At 43.9% G+C, this 26,652-nt stretch overlaps 1 protein-coding gene across 2 annotated transcripts in view; it reads right to left on the minus strand.

Moving 5' to 3' along the window:
• The window catches only part of fbxw8 (F-box and WD repeat domain containing 8), a 205,994-nt gene that overhangs the window by 120,783 nt on the left and 58,559 nt on the right, over window positions 1–26,652 (minus strand). For both annotated transcript variants that reach the window (XM_069933151.1, XM_069933150.1), the window contains exon 5: window positions 23,220–23,377. In XM_069933151.1, coding sequence (XP_069789252.1) covers window positions 23,220–23,377 — 158 coding nt within the window. The remainder of the gene's footprint in view (window positions 1–23,219; window positions 23,378–26,652) is intronic.

Consider the following 26,652-nt stretch of genomic DNA (forward strand, 5'->3'; position numbering starts at 1 on the left):
GAATGGGCAACTAAAGCGGCATCGTCTGCAAAGAGTAGTTCACGGACAAGTTGCTCTTGTATCTTGGTGTGAGCTTGCAGGCGCCTCAGATTGAAGAGACTGCCATCCGTGCGGTACCGGATGTAAACAGCATCTTCATTGTTGAGGTCTTTCATGGCTTGTTTCAGCAACATGCTGAAGAAGATTGAAAAGAGGGTTGGTGTGAGAACGCAGCCTTGCTTCACGCCATTGTTAATGGAGAAGGGTTCAGAGAGCTCATTGCTGTATCTGACCCGACCTTGTTGGTTTTCGTGCAGTTGATTAACCATGTTGAGGAACTTTGGGGGGCATCCGAGGCGCTCTAGTATTTGCCAAAGCCCTTTCCTGCTAACGGTGTCGAAGGCTTTGGTAAGGTCAACAAAGGTGATGTAGAGTCCTTTGTCTTGTTCTTTGCACTTTTGTTGGAGCTGTCTGAGGGCAAAGACCATGTCAGTAGTTCCTCTGTTTGCGCGAAAGCCACACTGTGATTCTGGGAGAACATTTTTGGCGACACTAGGTATTATTCTCTTTAGGAGAATCCTAGCGAAGATTTTGCCTGCAATGGAGAGCAGCGTGATTCCCCTGTAGTTTGAGCAGTCTGATTTCTCGCCTTTGTTTTTGTACAGGGTGATGATGATGGCATCACGAAGGTCCTGAGGCAGCTTTCCTTGGTCCCAGCAGAGCTTGAAAAACTCATGCAGTTTGGCATGCAGAGTTTTGCCGCCAGCCTTCCAGACCTCTGGGGGGGATTCCATCCATACCTTCTGCTTTGCCACTTTTCAGTTCTTCAATTGCCTTATATGTCTCTTCCTGGGTGAGGACCTCATCCAGCTCTAGCCTTAGGGGCTGTTGAGGGAGCTGGAGCAGGGCGGATTCTTGGACTGAGCGGTTAGCACTGAAAAGAGATTGGAAGTGTTCTGACCATCGGTTGAGGATGGAGATCTTGTCGCTGTTTGGCATTTAACACCATCATCCCCTCAAAACAGACTGGCAAACTCCAAGACCTCACTGTGTATTTGGATCATGGATTTCCTCACCTCCACACCATCATCAGTGAAGATTGGTAAGAACATCTCCTCCACAATCTCCATCAGTACTGGAGCATCACAGTGCTGTGTTCTTAGTCCCCTGCTCTATTCACTCTACACCTATTTCTATGTGGCTCGGTATAGTAACACCATCTACAAATTTGCTGACGATACCACGGTAGTGGATTGTATAAAGGAAGGGGATGTGTCAGCATACAGAATGGAGAGTGAAAACTTGGCTGAATGGTGCACCAATAACAACCTTGCACTCAATGTCACCAAAACTAAGGAGCTGATTGTTAACTTCAGGAAAGGAAACCCAGAGGTACACAATCCAATGATCACTGGAGAATAAAAGGTGGCGAGGGCGAGCAAATTTAAGTTCTTGGGAGTCACTATCTCGGAGGATCTTTCCTGGACCCAACACACCAATGGCATCATGAAGAAAACACGTCAGCGCCTCTACTTCCTCATAAACCCTGGCAAATTTCTACAGAGGTGTGGTAGAAAGTGTGCTGACCTGCTGCATCATGGTCCGGTAAGGGGACACCAATACCAATAAGCGTCAAGTCCTCCAAAAGGTAGTGGACACAGCCCAAAACATCACAGGTAAAACCCTCCCCACTATTGAGTACATCTACAGGTAACGCTGCTGTTGGAAAGCAGCAGCAATCATCAAAGACCCACACCACCCAACACATGTTCTGCATTCGCTGCTGGCATCAAGAAAGAGGTATAGGTGCCCCAAGACTTGGTCAACCAGGTTCAGAAACAGTTGCTACCCCTCCACCATTAGATTCCTCAATGACAAACTCAATGAGAGACTCATTGAAGGACTCTTACTTGTACACTGATTTTCTTTTTGTTCTCTCTGTATTGCAGTTTGTTTACATCCGTTATCTGATTATAGTTCTTTGCTTGTTTACAAGTTTTATGCTGTACAGTTTAATTTTTACACTGGCAATTAGTGGTAGTTCTGCTGCGCCCACAGGAAAGAGGAATCTCAGGGTTGTATGTGATGTCATGCATGTACTCTGACAATAAATCTGAAATTTTATGTCCACCATGAGATATCTGATATGCCTCAAAATGCCATGAATTTCATTTATGTCATTTACCTTTTTGTTCAATATAGAACATATGGAGTCAGCTACAAAAAAAAAATGGGGAAAAAATAAAGCAAAATAGAAAGGGGGGAAGGGTGCCTATGTTGGTACAACTCCTTTTCAGTTATGTTTCTTTTTCTTGGGCTTGGCTTCGCAGACGAAGATTTATGGAGGGGGTAAATGTCCACGTCAGCTGCAGGCTCGTTTGTGGTTGACAAGTCCGATGCGGGACAGGCAGACACGGTTGCAGGGGAAAATTGGTTGGTTGGGGTTGGGTGTTGGGTTTTTCCTCCTTTGCCTTTTGTCAGTGAGGTGGGCTCTGCGGTGCTCTTCAAAGGAGGTTGCTGCCCGCCAAACTGTGAGGCGCCAAGATGCACGGTTTGAGGCAATATCAGCCCACTGGCGGTGGTCAATGTGGCAGGCACCAAGAGATTTCTTTAGGCAGTCCTTGTACCTTTTCTTTGGTGCACCTCTGTCACGGTGGCCAGTGGAGAGCTCGCCATATAACACGATCTTGGGAAGGCGATGGTCCTCCATTCTGGAGACGTGACCCACCCAGCGCAGCTGGATCTTCAGCAGCGTGGACTCGATGCTGTCAACCTCTGCCATCTCGAGTACTTCGACGTTAGGGATGAAAGCACTCCAATGAATGTTGAGGATGGCGCGGAGACAACGCTGGTGGAAGCGTTCTATGTACTGTACATTTAAAGACTGGGAGTTATTACAAAGATTATGCCACGCTAATAGTTGAGGCAGTGATTCGGGCCTATCCTATTAAGTCTCAATAATTATCCAAACTGAATGTTTAATCATTCCCCACTGCTCTGGGGCATGTTGGACATGCCTCACACAGACTTCAGAGGAATGATGTGGATTGAAATTTCCCATTTCTAAGAATGTCACATTCAAGCAGTTTAAAAACAGAAAGACTGGAAAAAGCAACAACCACATTTGGAAATCATCTTAGACACACCTCTGAAAAATTGATACCATTCACTTCATTCTGCAATTTGTTACACTGAGAGAGCATGCTCCAATATTTCTTGCATAATATGGTCATTGAATCACTCTATTTTAATGTCAGAGAATTGGATTGACTGTTCATCAATCATTAGATAATAAATTTATGTAATTAATTCAAAGGAAAAACAACCTGTCAGTTTGAGAAGAACATAAGATGATAAATATCATCAAAGCCCAAAAATGAATATATTCTATTTTTCTTCAAAGATGACATGCTTTGGCATTCTGCCCTTTTAATGAAATTCAATTCATTTATTGCAGTACACGCTGAAGGATAGGTTAGAAACCAATTTAACACGGTGTGGATAAAATGCTATTATTATAAAGTAGTCACAATTTAGATGAAGCATTGGAGGCATATGTAAGTAAATCATGAAGTAAATGTGTGACTTGCCAAAAATTGTGTGCCAAATTAAATCCTTTCCTTTTTCTGTCAGAAAGTTAAAAAAAAACAAGATTTGATACATCTACAAGATTATTTTCATTTTTATATCCTCTCAATTCTTCATGCACTGTTCTACTCTCTCTGCACACATGACTGTGTGGCTAAGCCTAATTCAAATGCCATCTCCAATATTGCCGACAACACCATGATTTGCTGGCAGAATCACAGATGGCAATAAGGTAGAATAGAGGAGTGAGACAGAGCAGCTAGTTCAGTGGCGTCACAACAACTACCTTGCACTCAATATTAGCAAAACTAAGGATCTGACAGTGGACCAGGAAGGGAAACCAGCAGAACACAAACCAGTCTTCATCGAGAGGGTCAGCAGTGGAGAGAGTAAAGAACTTTAAATTCTTGGGTGGCAACATCTCTGAAGATCTATCCTGGGGCCTTCATGTCGATGCAATCATGAAAAAGGCTTGCCAGCGACTGCATTTTGTTCAGAGTTTGAGGAGATTTGATATGACACCATAGACTCCCGAACACGTCTACAGGTTGTACTGTGGAGAGCATTCTGACCGATTACATCACTGTCTGGTTTGGAGGTGCCAATGCAGGAAAAGGCTATAGAGGGTTGTAAACTCGGCCAGAGCCATAATGGGCATTAGTCTTCACTCCATTAAGGTCACGTACAAGAAGTGGTGTCTTACCGTCAAGGACCCTCACAACCCAAGCCATGACCTCTTCTCACCATCAGGAAGGAGGTACAGAAATCAGAAGACAATCACTCAACATTACAAAAACAGCTTATTCCCCTCTATCCATTCAGAAATCTGATGACAAATGAACCACAGACACTACATCACTTTTGTCTCTTCTTTTGATTTAATCGCTTTTTTTAAAATAGTGTATTTAGGGAAATGTAATTTATTGCAATTTTTGCACCTGTAATGCTGCCACAAAACAACAAATTTCATGACAAATGTTCATGACAATAAACCTGATCCTGATTTCAGATATAATTAATGAATGAATATTTTTCCAACAGAATAAAGAAATGTTAACATAAGTGAATAAACTAGTCCAACTAAATACAGGAAATTATTTTTGTGTGAGAAGTTAGGGTAGGAAGAGTGCTGAGGTACTCATAGAGTAAAAGCAATTCAATCTGTTCTAATCCATTTCTTATTAGTCTTTATTACTTTTCTATATTTTACTGCTGTGCTTAATCCTTTGTAGTTAATTTCTACTCCTTCATCCCCGCGAATTGTTTACGGTATAGCTAATGTATTCCTGTTGGATTAACTTGGTTTGGCATATAAAAAAAATTAGAAAGGGTATAAAACACTTAAAATGAGAACAATACGTTTAAATATTGTTCCAGAATCACCTCACATGCACACATGGTCACAAGACTACAATGGAAATCGTATAGTTACAGTGAAAGAATGTATTAAATTATTGTTGTCACTTCAGCAATAATTCCTATTTTGTTCCCCTTACCTCCTGACCCTACCATCAACTGAAAGTAAAATTCTTCTTGTATTCGTGAAATATGAAAGCCAGCTTTTCCCATCTGATAAATAAACTGATTAATTCTCAACTTTGGTCAACTCTTCACATCCTCCGTCTGCTGATAATGAAAATGTAGAATGCATAAATGTGTTTACACAGAAAAACTGTGCTCACTTACACTAAATGGCTTTTCTTTGCTCAAATTGAAAATGGTTCTGCAGGCAGTCTCGTTACAAGAGACAAATGATGTGCCTGTGAAGAAGTTGTCTGGCTGCTGAGCAGTGGCTTGCCGCCAAATGCAGGCAGGCATATAGCAGATGGGACTTGAAAATGGCCAAATCTCCATGCATTAGCTACATCTGCTCATTATCAAAACAACTCTGCCATTTTATCTAATGGTTCAACTAAAGCATTTTATTTGATTCATTTCAGCTACATTTTCACAATGCAATTAGGGATAAAAATCAGTCTGGGATAATGCCAAAGTGTGGGAAAACAAATTTAATATGCAAGGGCACTAGAGTCGCACACAAAACATAACCAACAACTTCAGTGCAAAACATGCATCAAATATGCAATAACCTCAATCTAGTCAAAATGTTGATGGTATATTTACTGCCATATGGAAAACATTGCTGCTGCATTTCAGTTCATTAATTTTACAAATGCAACTTCTGTTCTTCAATGTGTGAATTCCTAACCAGTAGAATTCTCCATAAATAATTACATAATTTATATATTGACAACACGTTTCCCAATAATAAACTGCCTATCCGACAATCATTTGACACTGGTAACACTTTAATTTGGTTGTCATTGGACAGCAAGTGCATACTATTCCACTTGATCGTGAAAAGAGAGTAAAGAACAAGAAATATATGGATACCATGAAATTCATTATGTACATTATATACTGGTTGTCAAAATGTGGCCATTGACTGTTCAATTTTTACTCTCCCACTTGATGTTATTTAAAACCTACATCGAGATAATGACTTTTAATCACTCCAAGATGATTGGTAATTGATGAACTCTACTTGATGTAAACAGTGGTTTTCAAACTTTTTCTTTCCACTCACGTACCAGTTTAAGTATTCCATATGCCATAGGTGCTCTGTGATTTAAGGTGGTATGTGAGAGGAAAGAAAAAGTTTGAAAACCACTGTTTCAGTCGTACCTAATTGACTCGTTATGTACATGGTTTCATAACTCCAAAGGAAATGGGCCAATTTCAATTTTTCTCAAGCAAAATATTTCAGTAACAGTAGGGTCTAGAGCAGTGGTTCTCAACCTTCCCCCCCCCCCCCCCCCCACACCACCTTAAGTAACCCTTTACTATTCACAGAGCTCTTATGGCATAGGGATTACTTAAGGTGGTATGTGAGTGGAAAGAAAAAGGTTGAAAACCTCTGATGTAAACTAAATATCCAATTTACCAGAAATCAACTTTAGATGCTCCAGACACAACTGATGAACCAAGCATTAAGCTATTAACCTTTACCCATTTGCATCTCCACCTGCAAACTACAAAAGATTAAATACTTAGAAAAGCTATATTTGCATGATTTCCTTTTCCCCAAGGGAACTGTACATTGCCTAAGTATTAAATACTAGAGCGCCTCGGATGCCCCCCAAAGTTCCTCAACATGGTTATCCAACTGCACAAAAACCAACAAGGTCGGGTCAGATACAGCAATGAGCTCTCTGAACCCTTCTCCATTAAAAATGGCGTGAAGCAAGGCTGCGTTCTCGCACCAACACTCTTTTCAATCTTCTTCAGCATGATGCTGAAACAAGCCTTGAAAGACCTCAACAATGAAGACGCTGTTTACATCTGGTAACGCACGGATGGCAGTCTCTTCAATCTGAGGCGCCTGCAAGCTCACACCAAGACACAAGAGCAACTTGTCCGTGAACTACTCTTTGCAGACAATGCCGCTTTAGTTGCCCATTCAGAGCCAGCTCTTCAGCGCTTGACGTCCTGTTTTGCAGAAACTGCCAAAATGTTTGGCCTGGAAATCAGCCTGAAGAAAACTGAGGTCCTCCATCAGCCAGCTCCCCACCATGACTACCACCCCCCCCAAATCTCCATCGGGCACACAAAACTCAAAACGGTCAACCAGTTTACCTATCTCGGCTGCACTATTTCATCGGATGCAAGGATCGACAACGAGGTAGACAACAGACTCGCCAAGGCAAATAGCGCCTTTGGAAGACTACACAAAAGAGTCTGGAAAACAACCAACTGAAAAACCTCACAAAGATTAGCGTATATAGAGCCGTTGTCATACCCACACCCTTGTTCGGCTCCGAATCATGGGTCCTCTACCGGCATCACCTACGGCTCCTAGAACGCTTCCACCAGCATTGTCTCCGCTCCATCCTCAACATTCATTGGAGCGACTTCATCCCTAACATCAAAGTACTCGAGATGCCACATTGACCACCGGCAGTGGGCTGATATCGCCTCAAACCATGCATCTTGACGCCTCACAGTTCGGCGGGCAGCAACCTCCTTTGAAGAAGACCGCAGAGCTCACCTCACTGTCAAAAGACAAAGGAGGAGAAACTCAACACCAACAAACCAATTTTCCCTTGCAACCGCTGCAACTGTGTCTGCCTGTCCCGCATCGGACTTGTCAGCCACAAACGAGCCTGCAGCTGACGTGGACATTACCCCTCCATAAATCCTCGTCCACGAAGCCAAGCCAAAGAAACAGTATTATAAGTTACTCTCTTAGAACTGCTCAGAGTTTTCTGCAAAACAAAATTATTGTTCTTTCATTCACTATGTTGCTGTCAGAACTAATGTGCCCTTTTAAGATCTATTTACATTCCTCAGTTCAGTTACTCATTCGAGGAAAAACAACAGGAAACCAATTGAGTTCCATTTTCTTAAAGATATTTTTTTCAATTAATCATTTGATCTTAAAGAATGAACAATGCAATAAATTGTACCTGTGCTTCTAAATTATGACATTCTTGTTTAGTCAGTTGATAAATATATTTCTTAACAGCAATGAAATCAGGAGAAATTCCTGAAGGATATTTCCTGCATTAAGCAGTACTTCCTTACTGCTATGTGCTTTGGTGTGTCCCAAGTTCACAAAAGGGAACATGTAATTGTAAGCCTCCCTTTCTTTCATAGATCTGCCTTGGCTCAACCAGCAAACAACATGCACATATTAATCAAGATTGGGAAACGCTGGCACAAATGTTGTCCACAATTATAAATGTTGCATCCGAAAACCAGCCCCACCAGTGAGCAGTACTGTTTCTATCACCGATTGTGGGGTTCCAAGGCCTGTCGATACCGCTCCCTCTGCACATTCCATGGAAACGCCCAGGCCAGCTGTCATTAATGGCTGCGACGACTGACCATCTGCATAGCCTGCTACACATTCAAGACTCCCTGTTGGGCTGACATTTCTTGGTGGACACTGGGGCACGATACAGCATCATATCCCCGACCAGCTTGGAGGCCTGCTGCGGAAAGATGAGCCTGGAGCTCCGAGCGGCAAACGGCTCCAACGACTGAACATTCGGCACCTGCAACATTCCCCTATGCTTCGGGGACAGACAATTCACTTGGAAGTTTATGGTGGCAGCCATGCAACAACCATTCCTGGTGCAGATTTCCTGTGGGCCAATTCATTTTTGGTGGATATCAAGTGGCGCCAGCTGGTGCACACCCGGACATTTCAGTCACTCTCGCTCAAGGGCACTGAACTCACAAGCCCTACCTGCACTCAGTGATTACTGCCGACAATGAATTCGCTCGGGTCCTAGCAGAATTCCTCTCCATCACTGCCTCACTTCCAATTGGAAGAACCCAAGCATGGGGTAAGGTACCAAAGCCCTCCCCTCCACACCAGGGCACAGCGTTCTCCTCCACCCCCCCCCCCCCGAGAAACTCAACCTAGCCAGGGACGACTTCAAAAAGATGGAGGAACTCAGCATTGTGCAATGCTCCAACAGTCCTTGGGCCTCCCCTCACCACATGGTCTCCAAGGTGGTTGGAGGCCATGCAGAGACTACCGCCGCCTCAACAAGGCCAACATGCAGGAGAGATATCACGTGCCCCATATCCAAGGCTTGGATATTCTCAAAGGTAGACCTCATCAGGGGCTATCACCAGATCCTGGTACACCCCAAAGACATTCCAAAAACCACCATCATAACGCCCTTTGGATTGTTTGAATTTCTCCGCATGCCCTTTTGGTTAGAAAATACAATTCAGACTTTCCAGAGGCTGATGGATGCAGTGGGCCGGGATCTGCATTTTGCCTTTGTCTACTCAACGACATTTTAATCGCCAGCCACACCCCCTCTGAGCCCGCCGCCCAATTAAAACAATTATTCTCCAGGCTGAGCGATTTTGGCCTAATCATCAACCCAGCCAAGTGCCAGTTTGGCTGAGAGTCTATTGACTTCCTGGGTCATCGTATCGACCAACATGGAGCCAGACCATTACCCACTAAGGTGGAGATTATCTGCTCTTTCCCCATGCCATCAACGGTGAAGGGTCTACAAGTGTTTGCAGGTATCGTCAACTTTTATCGCCGTTTTATACCTGCAGCGGTCCACATCATGAGCCTGCTTTTTCTCCTCATGGCAGGTCCCAGTAAAAACATACAATGGAACTGGAGGCAACCGAGGCCTTCCAGGCCAACAAAAATGCACTAGCCAATGCCACCGTCCTCGTGCACCAGCGGACAGATGCCCTGATCACCTTCACGACAGGTGCCTCCACCACAGCGGTCGGGGGTGGACTTGAGCAACTGGTGATTGGACAATGGCAACCGCTGGCCTTTTTCAGTAAACACCTCAGGCCAACAGAGCTCAACACAGTGCCTTTGATAGAGAACTGTTAGCCTTATACCTGGAAATTTGGCACATCCTGGAGGGCAGGAAGTTCAAAATTTATACGGACCACAAACCCCTTACCCTTGCATTCGATAAGGTGTCAGATCTGTGCTCAGTCAGGCAACAGCAGCAACTGTCCTACATTTCTGAATTTACAACAGATATTGAACACATAGCCGGCAAATCCAATGTGGTGACCGACACTATCCCGTCCGGCTATCTTGGCGGTGAACGACCCTACCTCTGGCATCGAATACACAGCCCTGGCTGATGTGCAGCAAGCAGACCCTGACATTTCAGCGTACTGTACAGCGTTCACTGGCTTATAACTGGAGGATATCCAGATCGCCCCTGGCAATCGCATGCTGCTCTGCAACACCTTGACAGGTAAGCCTTGCCCTGTCATTCTGGCTGCATGAAAGAGGTGGGTTTTTGACTCGGTCCACAACTTGGCTCACCTCGCCATCAGCACTACAGTCAAAATGGTGGCGAACACGTATGTCCGGCATGGTCTGCGCAAAGAGGACCTGTGGACCAGGTCTTGTACTCAGTGCCAATCATCCAAAATCCAGACTCATCAAAGCACCATCACAGATATTCGAGCCAGCATGTTGCCACTTCAGCCACTTGCACATTGACATTGTGGGGCCCCTACCCGTATCCAGAGGTGCACATTAGCTTCTCACAATGGTCGACCGGTTGACCAGATGGCCAGAGGCGGTGCCATTATTAGAGGCTTCCAAAGAAGTATGCACATGGGTTTTACTCAACAATTGGGTAGCGTGTTTCAGGGTCCCCGAACAACTTACATCGGACAGGGGGGCCCAATTCACTTCCAGTCTGTGGACCGCCTTAGCCCATGCCCTGGGGACCAACTCCACCACACCACAGCATATCACCCACAGGCCAATGGGTTGGTGGAGAGTTTCCACAGACACCTTAAGGTTGCCTTAATGGCACGGCTTACCACACCTAACTGGGCCAACAAACTTCTTAGGCATCCACACTGCACCCAAGGAGGACCTTGAGGCATCCTCTGCCGAGTTAGTCTATGGTGCATAGATATATTGAGCGAATTCGTGATGGTCCCTGAGGACTTAAGGGAGCTCCCAGCAACCACACTGTTCTGGCTCGCGAGCATCTAAGCACCCTAACCCCACTAAACCTAGACCCCACGGCCACCCCTGCACTTACGTCCCAAAGAAATTTGTTGACTGTAAATATGTATTTGTTTGGAGCGGGGCTCACTAGCCACCTCCACAGCGGCCTTATGAGAGGCCATACCGTGTCCTCAGACACAACAGCTCTGTTTGTGTTTTGGACATTGGCAGCAGGGAAGAGACTTTCACTCTTGACCCATTGAAACTGCCCTACTTGGACTTTTACCAGACCATCACTCACTCGATCCCATGGCGCAGGGGTCGGTCTTCTAAAAACAGTGCCCCGATGGCCAGTTCTAGATGGCGGCCCTGGGCCTCTACAGGCAATGGCCGACCAACGTGGCGACCGGCAAATCATCGAGGGCTAAAAACATCTATTTCCATAGTCTGTAGGCAGAGCGGTGAAACTGACTAATTACTGCCGGTGGATCGCAGGGGGCCTAACTCAGGGCCTGGGCATCTGAGGTAACCAATTGGCAGCTGGCCTGCTCAAGTTAAGCCCTGATGGTGACGTGGCCGAGCTGACTATAAAAGGCAGAGCTGCCACTGAATAAACTCAGTGTCGAATACACTCTACTAGTGTATGTATCTTTCTTCTCCTGCGGATTTGAGCTAGAGCCTTAGGGCTACAACCGAGAGCTATAACCTAGCCATAGCCATAGAGAGCTCGTAGTAGATATAGCAAGAAATTTATTTCAGCCATGTATATATACTTTATTGCAGAAGGGGACTTTTAAATAGGGGATACATAGGTTAAGAGAATATTGGAGACAGACCTAAATACTAATATTGATTAATCTAATTGGTCAGATTTGTGCTGAGAGAGTACAACAAATGCAATAAATGTTAGATAAAGATTAGTTCAATATAACTTTTTACATCAATTATACCGTAAACCACAAAAGTTAAATACATTGAAGTCAGATCTATCAGATCAATGTTTTAGATGTGGTCAGGATATAGGCATTTTTTTTACATTCAACTTGGTCTTTCCCCAAATTAAATCTTTTTGGTCAAATTTGGTGATTTATTTATTTATAACGGGTTATAGGAATTAAATTTGCACAAAATCCAATATTATTTTTATTAGGTAACATTGAAGGGATAAGAGCCAAATTGAAATTATCTATACATCAAAAAGAATTTTTAAAGATTGCCTTAGCAGTAGCAAGAAAATGTATAACAGTAACATGGAAATCGGACACCCACTTGGGTATGAAGCAGAGGAATGGACAGATCCATAGCTGCATTCCTTTGCAAAAGATTACATAATCTGAGAAATAAATATGATGTAGTTTTGAAAATTTGGTGCTTGTATTTACAAATTGAGGGAATTCATCTATAGACCTTTTCCATAAGCTTCAAGCCTTGTCAACATCTTTAAATATATTAAAAGATACAAATGATTGATACCCTGTGGTGAGGGGGGTCCTCCGGCAGCCAGGTTTCTATTCTTCTTTATTCCTTTTCTATGCTTTTTCTTATTTTATTTATTTTCATCTTTTTCTTTCTTTTCTTGGCTTTTGTTTTGGGGAGAGGTTTGGGGTTTGTATCATCATGTAATGGATTTGATATTCATTTTTCATCATTATATTTTGTATCTGGCTATGATTACATGTATGTAAACATACATGTGTGTGTGAGATATTTATGCAACATAAGGCTACTGGAATATTACACACAAATTTAATAAAGACCACTTTCAAAGATACTGGTTGTGCAAATTTAACAACGAAACACTATATTTATAGTATATGAAGTAGTGCTTGCTGTTCGCACTGGATGGTAGCTGTTCCCTCTACCTCAATAAAAAGATTTGCTGTTATATTTTCACATTAACGACATGTCCCTTTATTTCAACTACTTTCATGACAAAAATTTATTTGCATCATGTAGCCAGATTCAATACTGACAATATTTGATCTCATGAAATATTTAGACTAGTTTCTTGAGGGAGTATCTCAGCAGTCCCATATTTTAAAGGATGCACCAATTTTGCAATTGACCATAATAAACAAATACATAGGATTTAAAATTTTCAGCATTAAAAGATAAAAACGAAATCATTAGTTTTTTTGCACCAATAAAATGTATGTCAGTAATATATACTGACCATGCAGAACTTATATTTGGATTAAATTTTCTTAAAGAATACGACATATGGTTAATTAGGCCACTGACCCACTGCATTTATTTCGGGAATTTGCTGGTCAGTTGCTTGAATGCGGTGAAAAAAAATCAGACAGGTAAAAATGCACGCAGCAGGCCACATCAAGAGTACGACTGAATCTCCGTCAGCAACCAAGGGTAGTGATAATTTTGCCCTAGTGGTCATCATGGAAGAACCTCAAAAGCAACAAGGTCCAGAGCCCTATCCAAGAGAGCAAAGATTGTATCAATGGCAGGAGACCAACCTATGTGAAAAATAGGTTGGTCTTCTGCTACAGGATGTTCTCCGATATGAAGAACAGAGGACCTTGGACACCAGAAGTCCACTAAGTTGCCTGTGAGTACCGCCAAGCATGACAGATTGGGACTCAGATAGTTAAAGAGCATAAGTATTGCATGCATAACAGGGTGTGCATGCATTTAAAGCTGCATTTGCACTGGGATCTGATTTATGACCTCTGTCTCCAATTATAAAGCATTGGGTGGAACATAAACAGATAATAGTTGAAAAGTGCTCAGAAAGAGTAGGAGAATGGATCAGTGAAATGTAATGACACAAAAGGAGGCTACTTGGTCCATCAAACTCATACGACTCCTTTGTCGAGTGCTTTGAATTATTCCTACGATCACACCTTTCGTAATACATAACAGCAATGGATAATTATTCACCACAAACTAATATTGGACTCTCCATCCATACTTAATTTCAAAGCAAGTAAAATGCATTTATGCATCTGAACGTCTCACAGAGCATTGTCTTTGGATGTTTTTCTCACATTACAGGAATAACATAAATCTTGTGCAGAAAATTCAGTTTCTTTCACAGCCACAAATGTGACTGCAAGCAGCTTCAGTTCAGTCGTTAACTCTTTAATGTCTTAAAGTGTGTAGAATTTTGCAAAGAAATTAAATCATTTTATCCATCTCGAATCCTTGCACTTGTATTTCAGTTATTTTTAAACTTCCTAGTATCATTTTATTTGCCTAAATTATTTGCCTGAAATATTTAGACTGACCGAAGTAATGTTTTCAAAGTTACTGAACAGATTTTTCAGCACGTCCAGATAATCATATTTCTGCTTGTGTGGCGGCTCACCACGCAACTGGCCCCGCTTGAAAGCCACGCGGCGGGGCAGCCGGCCAAAATGGCGCTGTCGGGGGGGGGGGTTTCCCTTCCTTCCAGCTCGGGGCTCAGAAACCCGCGCTGGGGGACGCCCGGATGACGTCAGCGCCCTCCAGTGCAGTTCTCAGCCAGGTCCGGGCTGGGAGTATAAGTGCAGCCCAGCAGCCTGCAATAAACGAGTCTGCTCACTGAGCTCAACCCGTCTGGTTGCGTGTGTTATTGCAGGAACAGTGTAGCCGCTGCTACAATTGGTGACCCCGGCTGGTTCAAACGTCTTTGAACCCATCATGGAGCGAGCTTGGGATCAGCCCTATAGCCGTGAAACTGCCTGAATTCTGGGTTCAGGAGCCGGAGACCTGGTTCGTCCACGCGGAGGCCCAGTTTCAACTCCGCCAGATTTCATCTGACACGACCAAATTCTACCATGTGGTCGCTGCCCTGGACCAGGCCACCGCCAGACGTGTGCTGCACCTTGTTCAGCACCCACCTGCCGAGGACAAGTACGAGACCATCAAGCGAATGCTTACCGGGTCCCTCAGATTATCCAGACGCCAGCGTGCAACTTGGGTGCTCCACCTCGATGAACTGGGGGACAGATTCCCGATGGAACTGATGGACTCATAGGTGAGCACACCAACTGCCCACTTTTTGGGCGCCTCTTCCTCGAACATGTGCCCGGGGTCATCCGCCCACTGCTGGTTCAGGAGAGCTTCACTGACCTGAGGAAGGTCACCCAGAAGGCCCAAGAGCTATGGCTCGCACAATTCTTGGAAGGCTCAGTGGTCCAGCAGGTCACGAGGCACAGCCACGACCACGCCAAGCCCGCCCCTACCGCTGCGGTAGAACACCCAGCCTCTGCAGGGGCCCCCAAGAGCATAACCAAGACCACAGCATCCGCTTCAGACCTCTGCTTCTACCACCAGTGCTGGGGAGCCAAGCCTCGGAAGTGTCTTCAGCCCTGCTCGTTCCAGGGAAACGACCAGGCTGGCCGTTGTTAATGACTGCGGTGGCTGGCCAAGGACACAGCCTTCTCTACCTGAGGGACTCAGTCAGTGGACGGCGGTTCCTCGTTGACACTGGAGCCCAGATCAGCGTCATATCGGCCTCGGCCATTGAATCCAGGAACCAACCTCATGGACCACCCCTCTGTGCGGCCAATACAACGGCAATCCGGATGTATGGAGACAAGACAGTCCACTTCCAGATCAGCCAACAGAATTTCGCGTGGAGGTTCACCCTCTCATCCCTCCCAACTGCCATCCTGGGTACAGACTTCCTCCTCGCACACGGGCTTCTGGTGGACATTCAAGGTAGGAGCCTGGTGAATGACCGTACCTTCCAGGCCATTCGCCTCAACGCCTCCCGCTCGGAGCAACCACAGATGGCCACGATCAGCACACCCAGAGACAAGTTCCAGCAGATCCTGGATGAGTTCCCAACACTCCTCAAGCCACAGTTCTCCACTGCCTCGCCGTGTTCCACCACATCCCCACCCAGGGCCCGCTTGTTCACGCCAAGGGATGCCGGCTCCCACCTGACAATCTCCAGGTAGTGAAGGAGGAGTTTTCACACCTGTTGGAGCTTGGGATCATTTGGCGATCCGACAGCCCGTGGGCTTCGCCGCTCCACCTGTTCGCGAAAGCCTCCGGCGGCTGGTGTCCCTGCGGAGACTTTCGACGGTTCAACCGTCCCTGGCCATTACCCCATCCCTCACATCCACGACATTACGGCCAACCTGCATGGTGGGAGGGTCTTCTCCAAGGTTGACCTGGTGCGCGGATATCACCAGATCCCGGTGCACCCTGAGGACATACCCAAGACGGCCATCATCAATCCCCTTGACCTGTTCAAATTCCTGCACATGCCGTTTGGGCTCAAGAACGCCGCTCAGACCTTCCAGCGCCTCATGGACTCTGTGGGCAGGGACTTGGATTTCGTCTTTATTTATTTGGACGACATCCTTGTCGCCTGCAAGGACTGGGCGCAACACAAGGCCCACCTGTGCCCTTTTCTCCTGGCTGGCTGACTTCGGCCTTACCATCAACCCGGCCAAGTGCCAGTTTGGGAAAGAGTCCATGCAGTTCCTGGGCCATAACATCATGGCCAAAGAAGCCACGCCCACCGCTGTGAAGGTTGCCACCATCAGGGAGTTCCCACGCCCGAACAGCCTCAAGGGGCTGCAGGAGTTCGCGGGTCTGGTCAACTTTTACAATCGCTTCATCCCGGGAGCTGCACGCATCATGCAGCCCCTGTTCGCCCTCATTGCAGCCAATCACAAGACGCTCGCTTGGAACTCAGAAGACTGCACTGCATTCGAGGCCACCAAGGACGCCCTCGCGAAGGCCGCCATGCTCATCCACCTGCACACCGACCTGGATATGGCACTCTCTGTCGATGCCTCTGCCACAGCTGTCGGTGCCGTCCTGGAGCAGCAGGTGAATGGGCATTTGAAGCCGCTGGCATTCTTCAGCCGCCTGCTCCGCCCGCCGGAGCGCAATTATAGTGCCTTCGACCACGAGTTACTGGGCATGTACCTGGTGGTGCGGCATTTCCGCTATTTTTTGGAGGGGAGGACTTTTACCATCTTCACCGACCACAAACCCCTCACCCAGGCACTCGCAATGGCAAAGGATCCCTGGTCGGCCCGCCAGCAGCGTCACCTCTCCTTCGTGTCAGAGTTTACCACCGACATTCGGCACAAGGCGGGGTAGGACAATGTGGTTGCCGATGAACTCTCGTGACCGGCCATCTGCGCGCTGACTCCTGGCCTCGACTTCGACCAGCTTGCCCAGGACCAGGAAGCAGTTGAGGAGACGAGGGCCTTCAAGACTGCCATCACTGGCCTGCGGTCCGAGACCTCCCAACTCTGAGCGGTGAAGGCACCATCATGTGTGATATCTCCTTGGGCACCCTGCGGCCAGTGGTTCATTAGCAGTGGTGCAGGCAGGTCTTCCGTCACATCCACGACCTTTCACATCCGTCCATCAGGTCCACGGTCTGGATGGTGTCCGAACAGTTCGTATGGCAGGGCTGCGGAAGCATATCGCAGGCTGGGCCAGAAAATGCACCCATTGCCAAGGTGCACAGGCACACCAGGGTGCCCGTACAGGAGGTTGAGCATGTCCGGGAAGAGTTAAGCCACATTCACGTGGACATCGTCGGGCCCTTACCTGTTTCCCGGGGCAACCATTACCTGTTTATGGACCTGTTTACCATGGACAGGCTGAAGCCAGTGCACCTCAATCCCACTGAGCCCGTGGTCGTGACACAGACCAAGAAGCGAGGCCGCCCGGCAAAAAAGGACATTGGTGCCGGTTCTGGGGGGGCTGTGTGGCGGCTCGCCACAAGGCAGGCGAACTGGCCCCACTTGTAAGCCACGCGGTGGGGCAGCTGGCCAAAATGGTGCCATCAGTGGTTTCCCTTCCTTCCAGAAACCCAGGCTTGGACCACGTGACGCCCAGATGACGTCAGCACCCTCCAGCGTGGTCCTCAGCCAGGTCCGGGCTGGGAGTATAAGTGCAGCCCAGCAGTCTGCAAAAAACTAGTCTGCTCACTGAGTTCAATCCATCTGGTTGTGTGTGTTATTGCAGGAGCAGAGTAGGAGCCACCACACTTGACACTTTTAGTCACTTCATTCATTCTACTGTGATTCAAAAAACCTTGCTGATGACAAAAATTTTTGCTCATGCTTCTTATTTTCTTTTGCTAGCATGACATTAGATTCTATCATTCTCATTTCAAATCCAGTACACAATTATTCTGGAACAAAGGAGTTATTTGAGAGACTGCAGATATTGGAATCTGGAGCAGCACCCAATCTGCTGGAAGAACTCAGCAGGTCAAGTATCATCAAAAAAAGAACTGTCAATGTTTCAGGCCACAACTTTTCATCAAGACTAAAAGTATGGAGAAGAGATAGGTGGCAAAATGAGGATAGGGTGCAAGAGGTTAGACTGGGGTCACTAGGTGGATTGGTTGACCAGGAGGAAGTGAAGTATGACCAGCAGAAGCAGTTGACCAGCTGGCCCAAAATGTGGCTATTCTTTTTCTTCCACTAACCACTGAATTCCTCTAGCAGACTGTGTTAGTCTGGATCTAATTCCTTGCCTAAAGGATTTACAATTTGAAAAATGTATCCTGCAAAGCAGTTTTTGAATTAATCAGTTAGTAATGAATAATTCTCATAAATAAATTATTAATTTAGTATAATTATTGCTCCTTGCTGGAGTATAAATCATTTATTTTAAAATAATCCATCTGGTACCCACAATTTTTCTGAGTATTCAGTGGGAAGAGGGGTATTTTCAAAATTTTGGCAATGCCTCCAGTTATAGTATCTAGGCTTTGTAAATATAATTGGCTCACATTTGCTCCAAGGATTAGACATTTCAGACTGCTTGAAAAATTAAACAACAAAAAAAACAACTGTTTTTGCACAACTGGGAAGAAAAGAGATTCAGTGATTGTACCTAATGATGACCTGAAAGATTTTCCATCTTTTCTGACAATCTTGTTTACAGTTGTAAATCTTAAAAATCATCTAGATCTGTTGGATTATTAAGAAGGAGCTTGCTCTAATCCATCTCAATCAGACTCTCCACTTCAGCTATGTCCTTGATGGTTATTTATAACAGAGTTGTACCCTTTTTAGCTGCATTCTCCTTCTCAGGGGTCACTAGTTCTCCCTACAATTCATAATTTGGCCAAAAAATGATCATAAACTGTGAAATATTGCATGTAAACACAAACATCAATGATCAACATGCAGTGAAAAATGGATTACAAATTTCAACTTCACTGGTTGATTTGTGGACTACTGGTCATTTCCATGGCTTTGTTTTAAAAAAAATAATTCATGAGATAAACATGTACAAGTTGGAATATTGTGAGATGAAGCATTTCTGGCCCGATAGGAATCACTTGGATACCCAAAGAAATAGTGCTCAAGCCAAACTGAAATAAAATATGCTTGGTGTTAACACACTTTATTTCCCATGTGCCTTTAAAATATCAGACGATACCCCAACCTGCAATGGTCAATAAAGTGCCAATTATCAATGCTTTAAATTGAGCTGGCAGTTATTTCATCACTAGGTCCTTGCTCCTTCTGTTGCACGGGTATTTAATTTACTCTCAAATCAAAGTCTTGTTCAGAAATTTCATTGCACTTACTCTAGAGGTAAGGTGCCACCAGTCTCTTTGTCTTGAGCATCCTGCATCAAACTTCAATTGCATTCAAGGACCAAAAATTTCATCAAAAGAGACCAGGTATTTTATCTCTGTCAATTGGTCCCCTTTCCCAATAGAAGGGAGTGTCACACCATGGGTTTTGAGAAGGTGAATAGGGAAGCAGATTGGAGCAATAAAAATGAATTATTGTCTTTGACACCACTGGGATATATTTGGGATTAAGGATGAGTGAAAGATAATGAAAGTGCATTTACTGTCATGCACAAGTGCAATGTACCAAAATTCTTATTTGGTGCAGCCAAACGGGTGCTTTATAAAATAAAACAACTCCAATAGTAAATATTAAATAACGGTACACAGAAAGAGCTGAGTATAAAAGATTGATAATACATATTCACAGTTTTAGCAATGTGACAGAAAAAGTGCTGTTTAAATTGTGCAGTCAGATCTCTTTGTAATTTATGATCAGGCGACTAAGGGGAGGTTCAGGAGACTGATGGCTTTTGGAAAGAAACTTTTCTTGAACCAAGAGGCGCTGGATTTCAAGCTTCTGTTCCTTCTGCCCGAAGGTAGCAGTGAGAGGAAAATATGAGCAGGATGATGGAGGCACTTCATGATGTTGGCTACCGCTTGAGGTAACGTCTCACTTTGATGACTTCAGTGGATGGGAGCTCAGCACCTGAGATGGACTTGGCTATGTTTGCTACCTTCTGCATTCCTGGGCCCACGAATTACCAAACTATGTAACTAGTCAGTATAGTTTCCCCAGTACACCTGTGAACGTTTGAAGCAGAGCATTACAAAGGTCAAAAGGGACACTGAAATGTCCTTGGTGATTAGGATGAACGAGAATCCCAAGACATTCTATACTTAAATTAAAAAGCAAAAGAATAACTAGGGAAAGGATAGGAATACTCACGGACAAAGGAGAGAATTTATGCTTGCAGTCTAGTCATAGAAACTGGTGAGGTGAAAAATGAGTACTTTGCATCAGTATTTATCAGAAGAAGAACATGGAAGATAAAAGCAGTCTGGAGAATGCCAGTGTGTTAGGGCATTTTAAGATCGAGAAAGAGTCTCTTTAACATTTTACGGTGGGTAAGTCCCCAGAACCTGATGGAGTATATCCCTGCTAATTTAAAGAGGGAAGTGAGCAGATTGCTGGGATACTGATGAAGATCTTTGTGTCCTCACTGGCAACAGGTGAGGTCCCAGAGGACTATAGAGGAGCTAATGTTGTATCTCTGTTCAAGAAGGGAAATGGTGATAATCCAGGAAATTAATAGCAGGGAAGCTAGTGGAAAGAATATTCAGGGATAGGATTTGCAGATTGTTGCAAAGGCCTGGTCAGATTGGGAACAGTCAGCATAACATTATGTGAGGGAGATCATGTCTTACAAATTTGGTTTACTTTTTTGAGGAGGTGACAAAGGTGGTGATGAGGGAAAGGCAGTGGACGTTGTCAAAAAGGACTTCAGAAAGGTTAATCCTGAAATACATCCATTCTCAATTTTTTTGAGGGACTTTGCTCATAGTTTATGTGCCACCTTCTCTGTGAAGCAGTCAAGTTTAGTTGCTTTTTTTTTCCTTACTTCTCTCCTCAGGCATGTGATTGAGGTCAAAAAAAAAGAGGAAAAGAGCCAAGCGCTTGCATGAGGCAAATAACTTGGAGGTGGGAGTTTTTTTTAAATGTACACAAAAAATTACCAGTTTCAAGATATTTTTAAAAAACTAGTCATTTTTAACCAAATCAATTTTTTTTTATAGCAAGCTCAGTATATCAGACACAACCCCCTGTACCCAGACTCCAAGCTCCTTCCACATCACCAGGCATTATCTGCTTGACCTATGCTCAAACCAGACTGTCTGGTTCTCTTGACACTAAGCAGTACTTGTTCATAACTAGCACCTAGCATGCCATGCAGCGCCCCTGCCCAACCTGTCCTCAATCACCAGGCAGGCCCTGCCCAATCCCTAACCATTTCTTTGCACTGATGTTCATCTATTACTCAGGGATTTTCTTCAGCTGACCTTAAAAGCAATTAGTCTTTCCCAATTGTTTTTGAGATAAGGATAAAAACACAATACAAACATCATAGCATTACAACACGTCGGAAACACTTTGCAACTGAGGGGGAGTGCATGGGGGGGGGGGGGGGGGGATGCGTCGCTGCTGCTATACTGCAGGAAACGTGGCAGCCATAGTCAGCTGAGCAACATCCTAGCACTGCACGGAACGAGCAGAGGGAGTCAGAGTGGGCTGGGAGGGCCCTAATAAAATGAGACGGTGGATTTTAAAACATGGAGGTAGATGTGTGGAAAATTCACATGCCCGTATCCTACTGACTACATAAAAAAACATTTTATGATTTCAGACCGTGCCCCCCACCCCCCTTAAATGTTCTGTGGCCCTCAGAAGGGCCATATTTCTCCCGTTGAGAATGGCTGACCTAGAAAGCAGTTAGAATTAGCATTTTTGCCACGGGGTTATTGTTGTGGTTAAGGAGAATCTAAATAAATACTAGAGGAGGAAGAAATAGGTTGACAGGCTGAAGAGGGATGGTAAGCTGGGACGAACCAGACTGAAAGGTCTGTTTCTGCACTTTAAATATCATGTAATTTCATCCTGAACGTGACTAAAGATATGTTGAGATTAATTAGTTGGTGACACAGTGTTTGGATGATCTTGTATAATCATACATGTAAACACATTCTGTACTCTTTTAATGAAAAGATAGTTGCATTATCCAAAGAGTTAATCAAAACCAAATATTAAAGAGTCAATCAAAACCAAATATAAAAAGTTAATATTAACCAACACATACTTACTCTCTCAATTTTATCTGTTGATTACAAATGAGTTGTGAATATATCATGCAATAAAAACCATGAGTATCTGATCCAGTTAAGTTACGAACATGAGATATGTAACAAAGCAAGTTTTCAAAAACTTCCTGCTGCGGACAAATCTTTTATTTTAGTAGTCGACGTGATTTAAGAGTTTTGTCGTATCCCTTTACATTCAACAAGGTATCTATTTCCAAGCAGTCTTTAAGCTGCATGGTAAACGTGCCTGGATCACAAGAAAATTCACTGCGCAATATATAATAAAATGTATTGGGGTAAAAATGAAAATAACATCCAATTGTCCAGAAAATTATTGTCAAAGTTTTACTGTATTTAAATTTCTGCATTAAAATTACAAATATATACGGTTTTATAAATTATTTGAATATAAATCAGCTCACCTTTTACAGTGGAATATAAAAATTTAAAAAAACCTGTACCATCAAACAATGTAATTTCATTGATTTCCCTTGGTCAATTGGCTGCTCATGTTTGTCTTTTGAAGTGTACTGCCTTGTTCAGTTTTATAAGGCATTAAGAATTTGGTTTAAATCCACAACAAAGAGCCAAAATGCTTTCTTTCCTCAATACAATACTGGAACTGAAATACTGGCATTTCACTTTTAGGATGACATAATAGAAACTTTAATGGTAATGGGTTTGTGGTGCCCACTAATGCATTTAGATTACTGGCCAGAAGTGTTCCTTTCTAAACCTCACAGTGAATGTCTGCAGCAGCTGCCACTGTTAATTGTTGAACAGCCCTGTGGTGGTGTTTTTGGTACTCACCACCCTTGTAAGCCGCCACTGCTATGGTGCTATTTATCCTCACAAAGGAGACGTGTGGCTGTAGTCCAAGTTCTGCAGAGCTGCGTGACGTTTCCAGATACAAGGCACTGCTGTCCCAGGTGCTTATATCCCACATTCTCACGTCTCCTGAAGTGTATCTGAAAGAACCAGTTCAATTATCTGCTTGTTTATTCACAATGCTGGCCACCTAGTGAAAATACTAATTAGAAATAATATAAGCAGCTATGTTTATGACTCAAAAGCTCCAAATGTGATCACAGAGCACAATTTAAACTACAGAAGATAGGGATATTCTCAGCAAAATGTAAATGTATGCAGTTGTATAGTCTTGATAAACAGCAGGCATCAGTAATCTTCTGAAACATTCACAATCTCTTTTACGAAAAGCTGCTTGAATGTTTATTCCATTAAAATAACATTTTTTTCTAATAATCTGTATGACTGCAAGTTAGCTTTTGTGTCTGAGGGCCTCTGCTTTGCTCACCAATACTACCTTTATGCATATTAAATGGATTAAAAATTGTACATTGATGAATGCACAAGGGGAACTATAACCTTTGCCACAATATAAAGGATAAAAGATAATCCATGAAAAAAATATACAGCGCATTAGTTTATAACAAGAGATCATTTACTTTGAATTGTTAATAAATTAAACACTTCATTACAGTGGTTTACATAAATACAAGGTAATCTCAACTGATTTTGAGTATAAACAAGGCACTTAAGAAATTAGAAGCAATTATTAAATAAGGATTCTAATTTATATCTCATAGTTTAGATGAATGAGCTGAGTAAGGATTCTTTAATCGAACAGCTACTCCTTAAAAGTGCATGAAAAATCAAGCAATTGCAAACAGTGACCTCAATATTCAGCTACTGCAACCCTTAATATAGAGATTCTCCAATCATGATTCGTATTCTAAAAAAAAACACAAAGTCCACAATGGCTAATTCTATAGCTTCTACTGTCATCATTTGAAAATAATTAGTTTTGAAGGATAGAGAAATTAAATAAGATCTCAAAGCCATGAACTTATCTAAGGTCTAACTTTCTATTAACAAATCCAGAATTCTTTATAACTGATAATGTGCTGTTTCTGACCCAATTTGTGGTACTACAGGCTTTACTAATAGCAACCACTGGCATAATTTTCCCCAGCTTTGGTTTGGCAGAAGTTACTGAATGGCATGTGGATGATGGGCATCCTGCCTAGTTGCTGTGAATACTATTGTACTTGTTGGCTACACAGTTCTCTGTAAATGTAGCCTTTTCCCCAATGTCCCATGAGCGCACATGTCTAATACCAATTTTTTGCTTCATTCTTGGTCTTTAATTGTGACATTAGAATAATATTTTTAAGTAAAATGCAATAATTTGAGTTTTACTTAACAACCATATTTATTTCACTTTAATTGTTAACTAAACCGATCAGTATATTTGATAAATTGATAACAAATAGATGTAACCTTAAATAGAATAGTATCTCCACCAAGCCAAAGTACAAGATTCTGGGTGCAGTTGATTACAAAGTGACTTTTAAAACAGAAGTTAAAATGCAGATCCAAATCAAAGACAGAAAATACTAGAAATACTCAGCAGGTCAGGTTGCATCTGTGGGAGAGAAACCGAGTCAATGTTTCAGGCTTGGTTTTTTTTAATCAGTTATAAAAGAATATCTAGCCACTTAATTATTCCAACTGACTCTTCGATTGCCATTTGCCAATGAGACTGCTTTATGACAGTAATTTTCCAAAGAGAAAAATCAGCAAAAATTGAAAATGGCAAGATGGAAGGAAAAAGGGTTATAACTGCTTTAATACAAGGAGCGGTATAAATATAAGTGAATTATTTCAAGATTCAAGATAGTTTTATTGTCATGTAATAAAATAGGTGTAAAATTTGCTTTAGTCTGTATTAAGGCAGACAGATTTGCTATCAGCAAACATTGTCGGGCGCCTCTTACATTTAGAGAAAGAGAAGCAAACATGAATCCCCCCCGGATTTTCCCCCAGCCCTCCCATGCACAGCTACATAGACTCTAGTGCAAACTATCAGTAACCCAAACATCTTATCCAAAAGACCAACACAATCAGGTAGTCTCCAACACCTTCAGCACCCTCTCCCATCCCAGTTCCGATATCAGGTACCTCTTAAGCCAGTGACAGGCCTGTCTCCATCAGTCCACAGCCTAGTGTGAATCCTATGACTGCAGTCCCAGCAGTCTGCAGCCTGCATGGGTTACCTGCCTCAAGATGCCAACAGCCCAGCCACAGAGCACGTCACTAGTCTGCTGCAGAGATCAATGTCCTGCAGGGCTATCACCTCTGATTCTTCTTCTCAAACAGGATGTGGTCTCCCCATTTTCTTTCAATAATTTTATTGTTTTCAATAATTTTTTTTCTTTGGCTTGGCTTCGCGGACGAAGATTTATGGAGGGGGTAAAAAGTCCACGTCAGCTGCAGGCTCGTTTGTGGCTGACTAGTCCGATGCGGGACAGGCAGACACGGTTGCAGCGGTTGCAGGGGAAAATTGGGTGTTGGGTTTTTCCTCCTTTGCCTTTTGTCAGTGAGGTGGGCTCTGCGGTCTTCTTCAAAGGAGGTTGCTGCCCGCCAAACTGTGAGGCGCCAAGATGCACGGTTTGAGGCGTTATCAGCCCACTGGCGGTGGTCAATGTGGCAGGCACCAAGAGATTTCTTTAGGCAGTCCTTGTACCTTTTCTTTGGTGCACCTCTGTCACGGTGGCCAGTGGAGAGCTCGCCATATAACACGATCTTGGGAAGGCGATGGTCCTCCATTCTGGAGTCGTGACCCATCCAGCGCAGCTGGATCTTCAGCGGCGTGGACTCGATGCTGTCGACCTCTGCCATCTCGAGTACTTCGACGTTAGGGATGAAAGCGCTCCAATGGATGTTGAGGATGGAGCGGAGACAACGCTGGTGGAAGCGATCTAGGAGCCGTAGGTGGTGCCGGTAGAGGACCCATGATTCGGAGCCGAACAGGAGTGTGGGTATGACAACGGCTCTGTATACGCTTATCTTTGTGAGGTTTTTCAGTTGGTTGTTTTTCCAGACTCTTTTGTGTAGTCTTCCAAAGGCGGTATTTGCCTTGGCGAGTCTGTTGTCTATCTCATTGTCGATCCTTGCATCTGATGAAATGGTGCAGCCGAGATAGGTAAACTGGTTGACCGTTTTGAGTTTTGTGTGCCCGATGGAGATGTGGGGGGTCTGGTAGTCATGGTGGGGAGCTGCTGATGGAGGACCTCAGTTTTCTTCAGGCTGACTTCCAGGCCAAACATTTTGGCAGTTTCCGCAAAGCAGGACGTCAAGCGCTGAAGAGCTGGCTCTGAATGGGCAACTAAAGCGGCATCGTCTGCAAAGAGTAGTTCACGGACAAGTTTCTCTTGTGTCT

Source organism: Narcine bancroftii, chromosome 4 (assembly GCF_036971445.1).
Source record: "Narcine bancroftii isolate sNarBan1 chromosome 4, sNarBan1.hap1, whole genome shotgun sequence".
Lineage (NCBI taxonomy): Eukaryota > Metazoa > Chordata > Chondrichthyes > Torpediniformes > Narcinidae > Narcine > Narcine bancroftii.